The sequence below is a fragment of the Maniola jurtina genome, chromosome 25 (assembly GCF_905333055.1).
Source record: "Maniola jurtina chromosome 25, ilManJurt1.1, whole genome shotgun sequence".
In the NCBI taxonomy this organism is placed as follows: Eukaryota; Metazoa; Arthropoda; class Insecta; order Lepidoptera; family Nymphalidae; genus Maniola; species Maniola jurtina.
The window spans coordinates 5,740,548-5,761,249 of NC_060053.1; the positions used below are offsets into that span (position 1 = coordinate 5,740,548).

At 37.4% G+C, this 20,702-nt stretch overlaps 1 protein-coding gene across 2 annotated transcripts; it reads right to left on the bottom strand.

Annotated features, from left to right (window-relative positions):
- Positions 1–770: 770 nt before the first annotated feature.
- Positions 771–19,380, bottom strand: LOC123878233. Of its 2 annotated transcripts, XM_045925384.1 has the most exons (7): positions 6,969–6,986; positions 6,874–6,916; positions 6,704–6,813; positions 4,930–5,061; positions 3,361–3,477; positions 2,340–2,542; positions 771–1,562 (listed from the first exon to the last, which is right to left on the bottom strand). In XM_045925384.1, the coding sequence occupies exons 2-7, from the start codon at positions 6,899–6,901 to the stop codon at positions 1,316–1,318; spliced, it is 837 nt and encodes a 278-aa protein (XP_045781340.1). In that variant the 5' UTR covers positions 6,902–6,916; positions 6,969–6,986; the 3' UTR covers positions 771–1,315. The 2 variants fall into 2 exon arrangements, with proteins under 2 accessions (XP_045781340.1, XP_045781339.1); XM_045925383.1 differs by lacking the exons at positions 6,874–6,916; positions 6,969–6,986 and adding an exon at positions 19,054–19,380 and having other exon boundaries at positions 773–1,562.
- Between the last annotated feature and the right edge of the window lie 1,322 nt (positions 19,381–20,702).

Here is a 20,702-nt window from a genome sequence, read left to right on the forward strand (position 1 = left end):
AAAACAATAGTACAGTAGATACCGGACTTATTAAAATTGTAGGTAGATCTTATTTTTATGTTCACGTCCAACAAATCAATGTTCATTCAATTATACTTAATTTAAAATGATATCTTATCTGAGTCGTTGATCCCACTGTCAAAAATCTTTCCGAGTTAATAGCAATATTATTTCCAAGAAAACCTTCACCATTAGGTTATTAATGGTAGGAGTTACGACTTTCAACAATGGGGAAAGAGGTGAGGTCTGCACACACAACACTTTTGTCACTTAATCGTTTGTTGTAGGAACGACAGGTCATTTTTAAAAAACTTGAACTTCTTTGCTCTTCCATTATTATTTTTATGTATTAGATAAGTCCGGAAATTACTGTAGTTCATTATATATCATTATGTACATTTTTAATGTACTGATTTCATTAAAATTATATACCTAAAGTATATAATATTCAACAACTTTTTGGGACTACCGCGCAGTTAATTTTATCGAAATTGGCAACACACGATTTTTTCAATATCTCGTTCCATTTAGGTACATGTGAAAATGCGTTCTAAACTATAAAACATAATAATGTGAAATTGATATTTTTTTGCTATAAGTTTTATAATTTTTTTAATTAAGCTTAGCTCTAGATCTAAGCTTGATTAAAAAAATCACTATTTAGTACGAAATCTATAAATTGGAATGGAAATAAAACGTTTCTGTAAAAAAAACAATTTCAATCAAAAAATATAATGAACTTCAATTATGGCATTACATTAAAATAAAAAATGAGTTTTCGAAAACGGACCTTCTACGGCATTTAATATTATATTTTTCGTATATTTTCGCAAAAACAAATAAATTAAAAATCTATCGATACCTTTTTTTCATACATCATCTTTTCTCTACCTCAACGTGAATTTTAAAAACGCAAATTGAATCTATACAATATTATTTTTTTGAACTCCAAGCAAATCAGCACAAAATTTAATTTTCCCACATTTTAGAGCTGCTAGAAGAAATCTCTCCAGTAGATATAAGTTACTTACATATAAGACGTCTGTCACGTCTTTGCGTTGCATTTTTTTCTCTATTTTACTTAAAAACATAATGACTAGGTTAGTAATATTTTTTCAATGATGACTGAGGAAGAATCAAATAATAATAATAGGTACACGGTGTAGTTTGTTAAATGAAAAATTAACCAGTATAGATGCATTTGAGGATTCTATACTTGTGAAAGTTTATTTGAATAAAAATCTTCCTGTTTTGTGTCTATTAAAATGTAATGCCACTAAAAAAAAAAAACAAAGTTCAGAACGCTTTAACCCTTTCATTCCATCGTGTCGTATTGCACCTTTTTCACTTTCAAATAACGCCAAATGGCATAACCTACGAGTGTGATGGCGGTTGCAATCGCCAGTGCGGCGCCCACCGCTACTGGTGCAGTTTCTGAACGGACGCGGTTGGAATCGGAGCAATGCCACGGTGGACCAAATTCACCATCGCGTTTGAACATGAACGCTTGTAAGCGCATTTGACGGAGGTAGAGTTTCGCGCGGTGGGCAAGTGTTGGGTTGCTGAAACAAAAATTAGCCATCGATAAAAACAATTAGCCAATCTATGTAAAAAGACTTATCTATACACGTTAAAAGCCACAGCCGTCACAGCCGAAACTCCTCGGAGAATCATGAAATGACGTTAAACTCCTTTTATGACGTACCTAGGTACCTACTCACTAAGCAAGTATTGTTAGAAATTCCACACAGAAAAGAGTTAAATAGTTGGTGAAATGTATGGAAGTCCACCAAGTTATGCCAGAAGGTATAACCTACGGGGCTACGAGTATGATAGCGGAGTTCCACACCCACCGCTATGGTTACAATTTCTGAACGAACGCGTGGAGTAAGAGCAATGCCACGGTGGACCAAATTCACCATCACATTTGAACATGAATGCTTGTACGTGTATTTCATAGAGGTAGAGTTTCGCGTGGTGGGCTAGTGTTGGGTTACTGAAAGAAAAGTTATGTTATCATTAAAAAGATTTAGCCAATCTATATAAAAAGACTTGACTTTATCAGGACAAACGGATGACTTGTCCACTGGAGTAGGGAAGAGTAAGGGTCCAGAGTACTCAACATCACCCATATTCCCTGTTTGGTTGCGTTTTGTTTGTTGACTCAGTGAACTAGAGAGAAGCTTAGCTCTCACAAAGAGATGCCACTCATACCTGTCTTAGCACTTCATTCCAGTTCTGTAGTAGTTCCAAGCAGGTAGGCCTTTACAAGTTTTTCAATCTATCGATACCAAGAACGAGGCTGGAAAGAACTACAAATAACTAAAAAAATGGCTAACCTGGGTTCGTCCTCCAGTATTTCTACGATAGTTTCGTCAGGGCAAGCGTAGGACTTGCCCACAGGAGTAGGGAAGAGTAAGGCTCTGGGTCCAGTAGTCAAGGTCACCCGTCTTCCCTGTTTGGCTGCGTGTTCCAGGATCCTTGCACTGGAGTTGTAGGTGATTCTTATGCTGTCCACGTACCAGCGCTCGCCGCCTGGTGTCTGAAATCGGATAATGGAATATTTTATTTAAGTCTTCTCTTTATCCTTGTAAGTACTTATATCTTACAAGGACAACCACTCCTTGTCCAGTCCAGTCAGTTATCGTGTGGTGGCGCGCTCTTGGGAAGGCCTATGTTCAGCAATGGACGCAAACAGGCTGATTGATTGATTGATTGATCATATTCTTATCTTGATCTTTTTGTTGGATACATAATTGTGGGGAATTTCTTGGGATACCTCATATGCAACTCGTAGGTCGACTCAACTAGAGTCGTTAACGATTCCAGCACACATCGGACCAATTATTACCTATTACAATAATAAGTATGAACTTATCAAGACGATAGCTTATAGTTATTCGTAATATTTTTTGTAGTTAATTACTTAATGCAATAATCCAGCATAGTAATTTGATGTAATATTTTGATGTCTAAAGAGCCAAACCGTTTAAACCAGCAGCTCTATTGCGGTAGAATGACAGCCACAATGTCACAATCGCAATCGCCTCTGATTGGTTGACGCTCGCTCACTATTGGCTACAATGCATTGTTGAAATTAAAAAAAAAATGAAATTTATTTATTTATTTGCTAAATATGTGTGGTTAACAAAGGTCTTATAATCTAAAATAGTCCCTGCATATTTACTGAAACTTCAGTATGCAAATATTAATAATATACTCTACAGGTATTTTTTACAAGAAGAATAGTATTTTACTCAATAACAACAATTGCGATTGTAATAATGATTGTAGAGGTTTTACGAAATCGAGCTAAGGTTTAGAACCTAGTTATCTAAAGAGTTTCAAGATTTCACTCACCTTAGCAAAGGTCCATTCTAATGCGAATTCCTTAAAAGATAGAACCAAAGTCTCCAAGTCATTCTCCTTACACGTACCCGCCACGTTTGCGTTATTGGGAACGAAAGTATTGGCATCCTGAAAAGTGAAAAAGGTGCTGATATAAGCCCGTTGGGATAGGTACAGTCAAAGGCCGTAAATCGTTTAGCACCTTAATGATCATATTCGGCTGGCACGATTATGTACACACCTAAGTGTGTGGTGTGTTTCTATCTTTATCTTGTTAAAACTTATACAAAACTAGCTGACACCCGCGACTTTGTCCGCGTGGATTTAAGTTTTTCGAAATCTCGTAAGAGTTCTTTGATTTTCCGGGGTAAAAATTAGCCTTTGTTTTAATCCAGGGTATATTCTATCTCCATTTCGAATTTCAGCCAAATCCGTTCGGTAGTTTTTGCGTGAAAGAGTAACAAATATACACACATATATATACAAAAACTTTAGCCTTTTTAAACCTTCCAATATCACATTTCACATCACACTATCACACTAATTCTTACAAAGGCGAAAGTTTGTGTGTATGTATGTGTGTGTGTGTGTATGTTTGTTACTCCTTCACGCAAAAACTACTCGACGGATTTGGCTGAAATTTAGAATGGTGATAGATTAGCCTGGATTAACAGATAGGCTACTTTTCATCTCGTAAAATTAAAGAGTTCCCGCGGGATTTTCAAGAAACTTTATATCCACGCGAACGAAGTCGCGGGCATCAGATAGTTTTTTTTTCTCTCTCGTCTGGCTTTACAAAGATTAGCCAATGTCAAGTTTGTAGTTATTTGTAACAAGTTAGGGAAACTATACAAGTATGGACCCCGTCTGTGCCGGCGCTTGCCGACATACGCACGGCACCCCCTCAGAGCGCTTTCCAGTCAGTTTTTAAAAAAAAAAAACACTCTAAAAAGGCAGAGCACGCCCGCCAGCCAACACCAACACAGACGAAGTCCCATCAGATAGTTATAATATAATAATAATCTTTATTCCAGATATTACATCCACTTTGTTAGTAATACAAACAATTGCTTAAGACTATGTTAGTAACTAGGTTAGTTTATTTATTATAATATAAATTTATTTGACTAGATACCCATCCATGAGACACTAAGAGTGCATGTGCAAACCAATCCAGTGTCTCATAAATGGATTATCTAGTTTTTCAGACAATGTCTTCAGAATGCCGTTTGAGCTACCACGGATTCTGCTCATCACCGATGCTGCTCTTTTTCTCATAATTGCATAAAAATCGTCGGTACGAGCCTCAGCAAACATCAGTGACGCACTGCAGAATCCCGGCAGCCCCATCAGCACCCTGAATCCATTATTATATTGGACGCGCAGGTCATTGTAGGTCCTCTGCGTATATGACACCCACAGGCTGCACGTGTAGAAAGTTTGGCAATATGCCTTAAAGAGAGTTATTTTTACTTGTTTGTTGCAACGTGCAAACCTGCGAGCTACCATATTGCATCGGACTGCCAACGCCCTGCGCTCCCTTTCTATATCTTCTATCTCCCTTTCTATAGTTATACATACGGCGCGTTCATTAAGTTTGGTGACGTAAGAGATGTCCAGCAACGCGTCCACTGTCAGCTTTATACAGGTCTCGCCGCTGCCGCTGTACAGCTGGTACGTCGCCGTCATCAGGCTGCGTTCCGTGGCTGGCTCCTGAAACACAGGGGCGGATCTACTTAAAGGCTTTTTGGGCTGCAGCCCAGGGCCCCGCGAATACAGAGGGCCCCCAACCGAACTGATACCAATAGATGATATTGTCAATAATAAAAATTATCTAGAATCAAAAAAAAATCCGATCATAAGGTTGGCAACACTACGACCAATCAACCCGTGATTCAAACAGAAAACAGTTTCTTGTCAAAATGGCAATTAGTATGCAATTAGTTGAGTAATTAGGTAGGGCCCCTAAGCAGTATTAGCCCAGGGCCCCACAAATTCAAGATCCGTCCCTGCTGAAACATGAGAAACTGGAGATAGCCCATTTTTTTTTCTCTCTCCTCTGGCTTTACAAAGATTAGCCAATGTCAAGTTTGTAGTTATTTGTAACAAGTTAGTTAATCTATACAATTAGGGACCCCGTCTGTGCCGGCGCTCGCCGACACACGCACGGCACCCCCTTAGAGCGCTTTCCAGTCAGTTTTAACAAAAAAAAACACTCCAAAAAGGCAGAACACGCCCGCCAGCCAACACCAACACAGACGAAGTCCTAGACCATTTCACACGTAGCATGTGAAAAAACCAGCCAAATGCGAGTCAGACTCGCGCACCGAGGGTTCCGTACTCGGGTATTTTTTCCACGATAAATCAAAAACTATTATGCATAAAAATCTGTTTTAGGATGTACAGGTAAAGCCCTTTCATATGATATAGTACCCCACTTGGTATAGTTATCTATGAAAATTGAAACACGTTTTAATTTATTTTTTGTGATGTAACCAAAAATTCATGGTTTTCGGATTTTTTCCTTTACTTGTGCTATAATACCTATCTACCAGTCAAATTTCATGATTCTAGGTCAACGGGAAGTACCCTATAGGTTTTCTTGACAGACACGACAGACGGACAGACGGAGACAGACAGACAGACAACAAAGTGATCCTATAAGGGTACCGTTTTATCCCTTTGAGGTACTGAACCCTAAAAATCACGTGAAAATAGCAACCTTCAATAACACCTTGCTACCTTACTCTGAAAGTAGCCTCTGAAAAATCACGATGCGTAAGTTTGAAAATTCTAAATATTTTTTTTGAAAATTATTACATTTAAACTCCCGCTTTATTGTTTAGGTTTTATCATTAATCACATTATGGTAAGAGCTTTCTTGGGATAATAATGCGGTTGGTTCCCAGATCCTTCCGCAATCAGGTTTTTACAGATTAGATACTCGCGTAGGTAATACCTATCAGATACTAGCCGATGCCCGCGACTTCGCCCGCGTGGATTTAGGTTTTTCTAAATCCTGTGGGAACTCTTTGATTTTCCGGGATAAAAAGTAGCTTATGTGCTAATCCTGGATATTATCTATCGCCATTCCAAATTTCAGCCAAATCCGTCCAGTAGTTTTTGCGTGAAGGAGTGACAAACATACACACACACACACACATACAAAGTTTCGCCTTTATAATATTAGTGTGATTAGTGACAATAGCCGGGAAAGTGAAAAGACCAAATTCGGATCTCCAATGTCGGTCACCCAGTCACTTACCGATTTGAACCAACGATCGATTGGGAACGATCGGATCGATCGAACACACATCCATTGAGTTTCTAGTAAAAATAATACTTTAAAACTAACCGTTGATGCTCCAGGCACGGCTGTAGTTTTGCTGTACTTCGTCACCCTGGGTTTCCTGGTAGACGCCTGGCTTTCAAGTTGGAGACTCTGCACCGAACACACCACCAATACTGCCAAAACACACCACATGTAGTCAACATAACACTTCCAATCTAAAGTCAAAAATCTACCTAAAATATTCGTATGAATACAATTCATAACACTTTCAATGAACTAGAGTGAAAGAACGATTAGTTTGAATGCACTTTATAACACTTTCATTGAACTAAAGTGAAAGATCGACCAATTTTAATGCACTTCATAAAACTTTTGTGATACTAAAGTGAATGTTCGTTCACTTTTGTCTTATACCTATACATTTGCTGCTGAAAGGATACTTTCAAAAAGTTTACTGGATGACCTTTTAGATAAAAAAATTTAAGCCTTTAATGCCTAAGTGAGCGTCACTTTAGGTTTATTAATAGGTTTCTGTCATTAAAAAAAAAATAACATTAAAATAACTCTCTTCACTCTTTGTAAATATTATTTGTGTAGATGTTTTGTGAATTTTCCACTTGACTTTATGATTATAAAGGTTCATTCAAGTGTTTTAAAGTGTAGCCTGTGCTGTAGCTATACAAAAATGCCACTTGACTGCAACGTGAAACAAGTGTAAATTAAAAATTTATACTTAACACCCCCGACAAATGAAGGTTACAGTAACTAGAAAAGAGCTGATAACTTCCAAACGGCTGAACCGATTTTCTTGGATTATAGCTAAGAACACTCTCGATCAAGCCACCTTTCAAACAAAAAAAGGAAAATAAAATCGGTTCATTAGTTTAGGAGCTACGATGCCACAGACAGATACACAGACACACAGATACACGTCAAACTTATAGCACCCCTCTTTTTGGGTCGGGGGTTCAAAATTAAAATCACAATATAACCGGCAACAAAACTCAATACAGGCAATATAGGTCACGGCAATAGTGACCTAACACTCAATAAGTAATTTATGTAATTTTGCGTAATTTAAAGTCACTTTGAGGTCAATCATTAAATTCACTTCCTCCCCCCCATCAGTGGGAAACACTTTCCGAATTATTATTGCTTTTTAATTCAACGATCGCGCGCTCTTAAGAAATATTGCTTTGCACTCAACTCGCGCCGTAAACAACTAAGTACATAATCTATCTAGAGACTCACGTTAAACTATCGATACTTTTTAGAGTTCGATATAAGTCAAAGTAAGTTTATTTTATTTTCATACTAGAGGATGCCCGTGACTTCGTCCGATTTTTTAAAGATCCCGTGGGAACTATTTGATTTTCCGGAATAAAAAGTTGCATATATCAATTAAAGGGATGTAAGCTACTAAGGTACCTTTCATACGAATCGGTTAAGCAGATGGGTTTTTAGGAATCCCGTGGGAACTCTTTGATTTTCCGGGATAAAAAGTAGCCTATGTCCGTCCCCGGGATATAAACTGACCCTGTACCAAATTTTGTCAGAATCGGTTAAACTGTAGGGCCGTGAAAAGGTAGCAGACAGACAGACAGACAAACCTTCGCATTTATAATATTAAGTACTAGCTGTCGCCCGCGACTCCGTCCGCGTGGATTTAGGTTTTTCGAAATCCCGTGGGAACTCTTTGGTTTTCCGGGATAAAAAGTAGCCTATGTGCTAATCCAGGATATTATCTATCTCCATTCCGATTTTCAGCCAAATCCGTCCAGTAGTTGTTGTTGTTGAAGGAGTAACAAACATACACACACACACACACACACACACACACGCACACACACACACACATACAAACTTTCGCCTTTATAATATTAGTGTGATGGATTTATTTTATTGAAAATATTACAACAAAACATAAAGCTAGCCTTATCGAATTACTGTACAAATCATACCCGCATGGAATGGTGCCAAGAACACTAGCTGGATTTCCGCGTTGGATAGCCAGGCTGATCCTTTCCCTATTTTATTTAATTAGGATCTCTGGATCGCCTTTGAAAGTCAAAAATAATATTTTTATCATTGAAGTGAAATGAACGAAGTATTGTTTATCGATTTTTTCAGACCTAAAGTTCTAAGAGCGCCCTAGTAAAAGCTCTGGCAGCGCCCTAAAGGTTACTACTGGTACTGGTACCTCGTATACTAGTAACTAGTAGATTTTCCGGGATAAAAAGTAGCTAATAACTACGTTTTATCCCGGAAAATCCCACGGGACTTATCAAAACCTAACTAACTCCATGCGAACAAAGTCGCAGGCATCAGCTAGTGCTTTCTGTTTATACAGAAAACTATTGAAATGCGGATTTATTGGTGAATTGATTCATTTTACGAGCCATCGCACAAAAAACCAATCAATCCACAAATATACACGAGCTAGCCTCAGTAAAAGAGAGCAAAAAAAAATGAAACTGGTACCTATACCACACATACATGTGTAGGTGGTGGTGTATATACAGATTCAGATAACAAGGGAGGTTCCTTTAAAGGTTTTTTTTTAAAATTCAGATTCAAGTTAGCCTTTGATTGCCATCTCACATGGCCGAAGGCTCCCACCAGACCCAGACCCGAGGAAAAGAAATTATAAAATTCTAAATTTCCCCTGCCTGGAATCGAACCCGGGACCTCCCACTAATAAGACCACAGTGCTCACCACTGCGCCAGAGAGGTCGTCAAAACAGGGAGGTTTTTTGATACAGAATTATAACGAGTGTAAATTAAAAATTTATAACACCCCCGACAAGTGAAGGTTACAGTAACTAGAAAAGAGCTGATAACTTTCAAACGGCTGAACCGATTTTCTTGGATTATAGCTAAGAACACTCTCAATCAAGCCACCTTTCAAACAAAAAAAACTGAATTAAAATCGGTTCATTAGTTTAGGAGCTACGATGCTACAGACAGATACACATATACACAGATACCTACGCACGCTAAACTTATAACACCCCTCTTTTTGGGTCGGGGGTTAAAAACGAACTAATTCTCATTGCCCACAACGCCCACGGAACATAAAATCCACTGTTACAACGAATAAATTATAGCATAAGCGTAGGCGTGATACTCCGAAAAGAACATGAGTCTCGAATAACCGACCTTTAAACTTATTTTAGACGCTGCTGTTATTTCAAAATAGGTCTTAAAATATCTATAAAGTGACACCTAATTACTATCAAGTGTTAAATGGTAATGGTTTTCAAGTATTTTTTATCAAAACAATTAAAAAACTAAAATTTCAACATAAATAGGTAGTATTTAAAGAATTTTTTAACCCCCGACCCAAAAAGAGGGGTGTTATAAGTTTGACCTGTGTATCTGTATGTAGCTTCGTAGCTCCTAAACTAATGAACTGATTTTAATTTAGTTTTTTTTGTATTTTTAGCTATAATCCAAGAAAATCGGTTCAGACATTTGAAAGTTATCAGCTCTTTTCTAGTTATTACTGTAACCTTCACTTGTCGAGGGTGTTATAAATTTTTAATTTACACTTGTAATGGATAAACTTTGCACAGTTGTTGCAGTAAGTTTTCTGATGCAGTATCATTAACTTTCCGTATGTGACGTGGTAGTATTCATATTCATACCTTTATTTCCTCAACTGTGGTTCATATAATACAATGAGATATTCAACATCGTCATCAACCGATATACGTCTACAGCTTGGCATAAGTCTCTCGAAATTTCTTTTTTTTTCAAATAAAAAAAAGATTCTGGCGATTTGAGAACCTCCTCCTTTTTTGAAGTCGGTTCAAAATAGCGAGCAAGCGAGCAGGCAAACCGACTCACCAACTCCAACCTCGGCTAACTTTTATCAGAATTTAAAAAGAAACCTTGGAACTATCGGTTTTCCGAACTAGGTATGTCGGGAATTACCTAGTTTTAATATTTGTCCTATCGACCCATATCAAAATGAAATCCTATTCATCTAATATCCATTACAAAACAAGATTAATGGATTAACTTTTGTGTTACATGATTGCTTGAGTTAAAGGATTATTAAGTGAAATAATGGATTTTCCATATTTCGTTATTGCATAAATTATTGCATAATATTAACAGGGCTCTCTCCGTCACTCGTTTCATACAATCGTAGTTCCAATTTCCTTTGAATATTAAGCAACCAAAGTCCATGAAATTTTGCAGACATATTCTAGAAACTAATATCTGTGTCTGTGGTGTTTTAGATTTTTCTAAAAATATGTAGTTTTAAAATTACAGGGGCTCAAAAATTTGTATGAAAATTTTTAAGACCGCGTAACTTTGAAACCGAATATTTTAACAGAAATCTGGATCACAGACATAGATATTAGTTTCTAGAATATGTCTGCAAAATTTCATGGACTTTGGTTGCTTAATATTCAAAGGAAATTGGAACTACGATTGTATGAAACGAGTGACGGAGAGAGCCCTCTTAACAAAATCATATTCCATCATAATCATCATCATGATCAACCCATCGCCGGCTCACTACTGAGCACGGGTCTCCTCTCAGAGTGAGAAGGGTTTTGGCCATAGTCTACCACGCTTGCCCAGTGCGGATTGGCAGACTTCGCAAACCTTGGAGAACATTACGGAGAGCTATCAGGCATGCTCATTCACGATGTTTCTTTCACCATTAAAGCAAGCACATAATATGAAAAGTTACAGGTGCATGTCACATCGTTGCTCCGTTGAAACGTGATTGAAGGACAAACTGACAAACAAATGAAAAAACAAGTAAATACGCTTTCTCATTTATAATATTGGTTTTGATTTATAATTTGATTCACATTAATATGGGTAGGTAAGTACTTGATAAGGGCCTTACTATGCATCACAGAGAGTTCTCTATACCTAATGTTCTCAAAGGTGATTAAAGTCTGCCAATCCGCACTTGGCCAGCGTGGTGGACTATGGCATTAACCCTTCTCACTCTGAGAAGAGACCCGTGCTCTGTAGTATGCGCCGGCGATTATGATGATGTATCACATCACATCACACTAATATTATAAAGGCGAAAGTTTGTATGTGTGTGTGTGTGTGTGTGTGTGTATGTTTATTACTCCTTCACGCAAAAACCACTGGACGGATTTGGCTGAAATTCAGAATGGAGATAGATAATATCCTGGATTAGCACATAGGCTACTTTTTATCCCGGAAAATCAAAGAGTTCCCACGGGATTTCAAAAAACCTAAATTCACGCGGGTGAAGTCGCGGGCATCGGCTAGTAAGTCATTACACATCACCTGTGGAAAAATAAATGACTATACCACAGCAATAATGATTAGTTAGTAACTATGGACAAAAAGTACGATATCGATAAATGAATCGTGCACATCACTAAACGTATTACGAGTGGAAAATAATATATGGCCCGTACGCCACAGCTAGAATATTAGTGCTGAAGCGGTCACGCGCGAATGAGGACATATATCTAGACTAAAATCTAGATTTAGACAATCTAGGCATTTGTTTAGACTTAGAGTCTTGGTTGTTGCATTATTCAGTAGTTTTCCCGAAAAGTTATGTAACGCGCTTAGGAGATATAAACGGTACTATTATGTAACTACTATGTTATTTTTAAGACTATTACTAAGCCTCCGCTGTCCGTCCGTCTGTCTGTCAGCGGGCTGTATCTCATGAACCGTAATAGGTAGAGGTGAATTTTCACAGAGTCTGTACCTATTTCTAAAGTCGTTATATACCTAGCAACAAATAATTAAAAAACCATCAAGTGCTAGTCGGACTCGCACACAACGGGTTCCGTACCATCGTACAAGATAATAGTATGTAAATTTTTATTTTATTTTTATTCAGATACAAGTTAGCCCTTGACGGCAATCTCACCTGATGGTAAGTGATGATGCAGTCTAAGATGGAAACGGGCTAACCTGGAAGGGGTATGGTAATTTTTACTAAACCCATACCTACCCCTTTGGTTTCTACATGGCATCGTACCGAAACAAAAAAAAATTGAGTTCATAAATATTAATTACTAGAGGATGCCCGCGTCTTCGTCCGCGTGGATGTAGGTTTTTAAAGATCCTGTGGAAACTGTCTGGTTTTCCGAGATAAAAAAGTTGTCTATGTCAAAAACATTGACGCAAGCTACCTCGGTACCTTTCAAACAAACCGGTTGAGCGGATGGGTCTTTAGGAATCCCGTGGGAACTCTTTGATTTGCCGGAATAAAAAGTAGCCTATGTCCGTCCGCGAGATATAAGCTAACTCTGTACCAAATTTCGTCAAAATCGGTTAAACTGTTGGGCCGTGAAAATGTAGCGGACAGACAGACAGACACATTTTCGCATTCATAATATTAGTATGGATATTATTATAGTACAAGCACAAGCGACAAAAAAACAATTTTATACTATTATCAATCCGTATCTATCGGCAGATTGCAGGTGGTAGTCGAGTTTTAATGTTGTTTAACTTAATCTTGTTTTCTATCACACCAATTTCAAAGAGTATGCCAAAGAAATCCTTACAGACTCATCTACCTAGCCCAGAAAGCCTTGTTGCTTAGGTAAGTACTTAACTAGAAAACTTTTCCCCGAAAATACTCCAAAAACCAGGTCGTAACTCCGAATTCCACAAAATCCTTACACGAGATAGCTCTGCTAATTATACGAACTTGTATACTTGATTAACATTCTGTGCGTAGTACTTTGCCCAAGTTTTTAGGGTTCCGTATTTCCACAGAAGAAAAGGGACCCTTACCTCCCGTTGACCTAGAATCATAAATTTTGGAAAGTAGGTAGCAATGTCTAGCACAAGTGAAAGATAAAATCCAAAAAACTTGAATTTGTGGTAATAATTTAGATAATGTATAAAAAATTTGACATAAGTTATTTAATAATCCACATTAAACATGTTTCGATTATTAACTAAATTTTGTTATGGACATCACAACATAAGAGATTTCTTATACTTAAAATAAACTAAAACGTGTTCATAATTAAATAATTAGTTTATACTAGGAGATGCCCGCGGCTTCGCCCGCGCGGATTTCGATTTTTAAAACCCGTAGGAACTCTTGCCTATGTCCTTCCCCGGGATGTATCCCAAGTCTGTACCAAATTTCATTAAAATCGGTTCAGCGGTTGAGCCGTGCATAGCATATATAGTAGATATACAGACAGACAGACAGACACACTTTCGCATTTATAATATTAGTAAAAGTATGGATTACTAAATCACATGTAAGTATTAGTTTGTAGATGGCATGCAAATAAGTGTTATAATATATCTAGTACGATGGTATGGAACCTTTATATGCGTGTCCGACTCGCACTTGGCCGGTTTTTCTTCTAAAGAAAGCATCCAACTAAAGTTGTGTAATAAAACGAACTCTCAGTGGGGTACCTACCTAAATTGCTGGCTATATCTTTGAGGTCTAGTCTAGCCATATTGCCTGTTCTTTCTAAATGTTCTAGAATCTAGACAAATAAAATTATATTAAACCTAAGTGGGAAAACAAGTGTAAATTAAAATTTATAACACCCCCGACAAGTGAATGTTACAGTAACTAGAAAAGAGCTGATAACTTTGAAACGGCTGAACCGATTTTCTTCGATTATAGCTAAGAACACTCTCAATTAAGCCACCTTTCAAACAAAAACAAACTAAATTAAAATCGGTTCATTAGTTTAGGAGCTACGATGCTACAGACAGATACACAGAAACACACGTCAAACTAATAACACCCCTCTTTTTGGGTCGGGAGTTAATTATGGAAAATCATTGTAATAATATAGATAAAAGCAGGCATTACTTTGCACAAATCTTAAAAGTATGGCAAGTACCCTAAAAATCATTTTTTTTTAAAGAATATTGGCTCTTTTAATCATGACTAACATTCCCATTGCCTCTCCAACTAAGCGTAAAGCTTGTGCTAGGAGTGGGTACGATAATAGTGCAACGGGTGGGGTTTGAACCGTCGACCTTTCGGATTTCAGTCCGCTCCCATAACCATTGAGCTATTAAAGCTTATTTTTTTTAACCCCCGATCCAAAAGAGGGGTGTTATAAGTTTAACGTGTGTATCTGTGTATCTGTCTGTGGCATCGTCGCTCCTAAACTAATGAACCGATTTTAATTTAGTTTTTTTGTTTGAAAGGTGCATGACTTGATCGAGAGTGTTCTTAGCTATAATTCAAGAAAATCGGTTCAGCCGTTTGAAAGTTATCAGCTCTTTTCTAGTTACTGTAACCTTCACGTATCGGGAGTGTTAACACTTGTACCACTTTGTCAGCGTAAGCCAAATTACAGCTTTCTAGGAGAGCCACGGACGGACAGACGGGCGGACATGGCGAAACTATGAGGGTTTCTTCTCGACCACGGAACTCTAAAAACCACAGATTAGGGAAATAAAAACCTGAAAACCTAGCTATTTCGTATTCACAGACAGACACTTCAATATTTCAGCTTAATCTCTTTGCATAGATAGATATCTGACCTACATTTTACAGTTTTCAATATCGCTTTTCGAAGTAGGCTTGGTGTAGCAGATAGGCAATTTTATTGTTGCGCCAAGGCTGGTTTTGATTTGTGCTTTTGTATTTTCCATCTTTTGTGCAAAGAAAATGGATGGATTTTCCGATGATAATTATCAACATGACGGAGGTAATTTGTTACCTGCAGCAACTAATAACTCAAAATTTAAAAATCCCCCGACACAGAAACCTCTATAAGAAAACTAGAAAAGAGCTGATAACTTTCAAACGGCTGAACCGATTTTCTTCGATTATAGCTAAGAACACTCTCGATCAAGCAACCTTTCAAACAAAAAAAAACTAAATTAAAATCGGTTCATTCGTTTAGGAGCTACGATGCCACAGACAGAGACACAGAGACACACGTCAAACTAATAACACCCCTATTTTTGGGTCGGGGGTAAAAAATAGCCGGCTATCGTCTACATGCAGCAGGCTACCACGAATGCTGAATTATTTCCTACAATTGCTTGTATAGTATGGAATATTATTGTAAATTGAAGAATTGAAAAGAGCAACCGCCGAGTTTCTTGCTGGTTCTTCTCGGTATTAACGGCATTCCGAAACAGTGCAAAATTATTTGACGATTCAAAAGCACTTGTATATAAGTCTATTTGATTAAAAATCTATTCTATTCTATACTATTCTAGAAGTCTAGAAGTGGTGATGGCCTTGTGGTTTAGACCTCGGCCTGTTAGTCGGGAGATCCAGGGTTCAATCCCGAACATGCACTTCTAACGTTTCGGAGCTATGCGCTTTTTAGCCAAACAAGATAAAGTTGAAAACTAAAACCCAACTGCGATAGTCTTAATAAACGCTGAAATATTAGAGTAAAATTGTTTTTCTGTCGCTTGGTATATTTTAATGTTGTTGTACATTAATTATATTCATGAGCTCAGAATTTTTTCCTCTTTCATTTACTCGGTACAATAGCAAAAAAAAAACATTTCGGAGACATTTTTTAAACTAAACGGTCTGAAAGATTTATCCTGATTGGGAGAAAATCCGCAGATTTACGCCAACGCACAATAAGTTAGGTCTATTAACTATACTTAGTCTTAGGACCCATCGCACGCAGAAATCCTAGAAACTAAACTAAAGTACAGACAAACTTCAAAGCAATTGATTTCTTAGGTAACATTCTGTTTTATTCTATTAGAAACGTCTCGCGTGTCTTAGTTCTCGTGTCTTGTTTAGTTTAACTCACTTGGGAGTTGAATCTTTCCAAACTCAATTCGAAACGTGTACCTTGTCAGTAGGTACATCACTTCACTAGTCACTAACTGTGTCACTACTTGCCACCTAAGTAGGATAAGTAAATTCCTTCTACATTTGCTCACTAGGACCATAAATTAAAGTTTCTCGCCGATCTAATTTCGTGTCGTGGCTCGTCTATACTAATATTATAAAGAGGAAACCTTTGTATTTTTGTATGTTTGTATTGAATAGGCTCAACAACTACTGGACCGATTTCAAAATTTCTTTTACCATTACTTAGAGGGATTCTTCCGAATCCGTATAGGCTATATTTTATCCTTCGTCCACCCGGACCTTTACAACGAATCAATTGACACCTCATTCATCAAAATCGGCCCAGTAGTTTAGGCACTACGGTGGAACACACGGAATCTGGATACAAACATACATACATAGACGACGCAGTCGGTTAAAAAAAAATGTAAGTCGGAAAAATCGTCACATCTCAAATGGTACACGATTTTTTATTGTACCTAGCTGAGAGCTTTCCTATCGTAGCGTAGGTACACTGCAAAAATAAGTAGTTAAAGATAGACAAAAACTATGTATAGAGAGTAGTGAAGCCCTTCCGGCATCTGTTTTCCCTTCCACCTATAATATGGGTACCTTCAAGTCAAGAGTGAATAGGCAACTTCTAGGCAAGCGCGCTCTATCTTAGGCTTCATCAGATACTCGCTATAGTGCGTTTCATCGAATAGTACCTATGGCGTTATGTTGGCTCCCCTGTCTGTTGGGTGGTCATTGGCACCATATTGGCATGAGAAGACGCAGATTTTGTTTATTTTCAGTTAATTTTCATTTCATTCATTCAGGAAAATCAAATGAAAATAAACAAAATCTGCGTCTTCTTATGCAAATATGGTGCCAATGACTTGGACAGACAGGGGAGCCAACATAACGCCATAGGTACTATTCTATGAAACGCACTATAGCAGGTCTGATTACAGCCAAGCGCTAGTCTATATCATTTTAAAAAAAAAGTCTCTCCCGTGGAAGCCTGGACGAATCGCTAGTACCCATTTGGTTTATATTTCTGTCATGTCGAAGGTCGTCTGTAAAGTTATGGAAGGCATTAGGAAATTAGATAAAAAGTTGCCAAACAAAAAGTCGCTCTCTTTACCTAATGTCTGTATGTGCGAGTAGGTAGGTATCTGCGATTTGTATTTTAGATTGAATCCTAGTATAAATTCTCAAGAGGATAGTGTAAGTGGGTACTCTCTTCGAATACTAATGGAATATTATTTTGTAGAAGATAACTGACACGCTCTGGCTTTGCTCGAGTGGAATTTTTGAAAATTAGCGAGGCTGTGGAGTTTCCAAAAATCCGAAACACGTAATATTTCTTCATTCTTAATCGAAAGCCCAAATAACAATTTTCATGGATTTATAATAACTAAGATATAATTTGAACAAGTGTACTTAAATTAAAAATTTATAACACCCCCGACTAGACGTGAAGGTTACAGTAACTAGAAAAGAGCTGATAACATTCAAACGGCTGAACCGATTTTCTTGGATTATAGCTAAGAACACTCTCGGTCAAGCCACCTTTCAAGCAAAAAAACTAAATTAAAATCGGTTTATTAGTTTAGGAGCTACGATGCCACGGACAGATACATAGATACACACGTCAAACTTATAACACCCCTCTTTTTGGTTCGGGGGTTAAAAATGTCTTAGGGACTGTGTCCTGGAAAATAAAAGGGGACCCACGGGATTTTTAAAAACATAAATCCATTCGGACGAAGTCGCGTCATCTAGTCAATCACTATCGGAGAGTGACTTTTTATCCCGGTAGTAAATCAAAGAGTTCCCACGGACTTTAAAAAAGGAAGGGGCTTTTATCAGTGTAAGTATAAAATCTAGGTAAGAACATACATACATACATACATACATATAGGTACAGGTCAAAGTCAAACACATAAGTAGGTACATACTTTTTGGGTTTCGCCCCAATCGAGTGAAAAACGTACAGCTACCACCATCAGTATATCTATCACCATTCATTAAATCTCTATAGTTAACATAACTAAATATTCTTAGGTTCTAAATTTTATTATAATATAGCATAGACCTATAATAGGCTCTAAGTTGTAATAGGTAAAGATTATAGGAAAAATCTCATTTTAATCTAAGTTTACGATCGGACGTTTACCAAAGGTTCCATGTCACTTTTAAGGGAGACAATAGGCCCTACTACGCGTCTGCTGAAAGCTAGGTCAAAGCCTTTGCTTGGCCTTTGTAGAATTTATCTACAGCGGTAATATTGCAGTCAAGTGTGATTTCCTAATAAAATTATAAAGTATCTTACGTTTTTTTTTTTTTACAAAATAGGAATAAAAAATGTTAGCAGTCGTGTTCTGTTTTTAAAATTTAAAAAATGATGTTGTTAATTTAAAATAATTCCTATTTTTTAATTTGCTAGTGTTGCCAATATAAAAATCTTTTTATTGGCTAAGTGAAAAAATATAAATTATGAATTTTTAATTTTGTTGCCGCACATGATTGAAAATAATACATTACTTACAATAATATAACGACAGCTTTCGTTACACAAAACAAAACACAGATTTAATTTACAAATCGAGATGTTAAGTAAAAGATTGTAGGTACTCACGTAAACACAACAATTTCATCGGGAATCTCATGCTTGCGTTTATGATAGAAGAAAATTTTCTAACCGCCTCACGGAAACGCATATCGGTTCACCCCCTACTGGCTTACTGAAAGCCTTCACTGTTAAATATTGGGAATTTGTAAACGAATTGTGTGCTAACCGGTTTGAGAATTGAAAAAACTAGGTATATCTGCGATCCATTTGGGCGAAACTAGGGGTGTTTCTTGTTTTTTTTACTTTTTATACCGACCGATTCGGTGGAGCGGCGGACATTTTGTGACGTCACGGGCAAAATCAATCCTTTCGGACATGCGCAAATTTTCTCCTTGGCCCACTTTATAGCGCGTCGGCTTGTGACTGTGACGCCATATTTAATTTTATCGTCATTCCAAAATGGCTATCAATTTTTATGAATGAAACTCGTTTACCCATTCAACCGTTATTTTTGGATATTCCATTATTGAAATTGGTTTTGGTGGAACACCCACCTCGATATTCATAGTACTGAGGTAAATAGATACCCGTTCGAATTAAAACGATTGCAAACAACTCTATTTTAAAAATTCGCAAAAATCAAAAAAAAAAAACTTTGTTGCAGGTAGAAACGCAACATAACTAACTATTCTGACTCACTCTTCCTTATTCTACTCGTTTATATTTATAGAAACAAATTGGATCCTACTTATAACATTTTTTTTTTTCATAACTTTTAAATGTGTCTGTAATACTGTAACTACTGAAAAGATTTTTAATATCGGCCACGGCCAGTCTTCTAGAGATTAGTCAACTGCGTGGCTGACAGTATAATGTCTAGGCGCAAACACAGGTGCACTCTCTATTCCCTCACTCTGAGGCTGAGATCTATAGAAAGCACTTTGACTTTGTTCAGACATAAGAGACTGTTAAAACGAGACAGCGTTATACCGCTGGCATAAATCTGTCTCGTTTTAACTAAAACTTAAGTTTAAAAAAGTCAAAGTGCGCTCTATAGATTTCAACCTTATAGCCCGATGGGACGGACGGAAACCCGACACGACCAGGCGCAGGACTGACGACTTTAAGTGCTCTCCGATGCACGCAGGTGACAAACTGCCAACTCCCTAACTCGGGCCTTTGGGCTAGAACAGAGAATTTCAACAGTTTAACCCCCAAAACCTATTGATATCTGTATATGCAGTAGACCCACTCATGCGAAGCGAAGATCTAGCTGTTATTACAATAAGAACTAACTAGGAATTTGCACCCAGAACTTAGAAATCCCATAATAAATTAGTTTTCCTACGTTCAGCGAAAACTATACTTTTTAACCCCCGAACCAAAAAGAGGGGTGTTATAAGTTTAACGTGTGTATCTGTGTATCTGTCTGTGGCATCGTAGCTCAAAAACTAATGAACCGATTTTAATTTAGGTTTTTTTTGTTTGAAAGGTGGCTTGATCGAGAGGGTTCTTAGCTATAATCCAAGAAAATCGGTTCAGCAGTTTAAAGTTATCAGCTCCTTTCTAGTTACTGTAACCTTCACTAGTCGGGGGTGTTATAAATTTTTTATTTATACTTGTAACGTAAATAACTAGGTGACTAAGTCCGCGTGCGACGATGTAGCACTCAGTAGCTTCAAAAGTACCTACCTTTTTACACGGCTACGCAACGC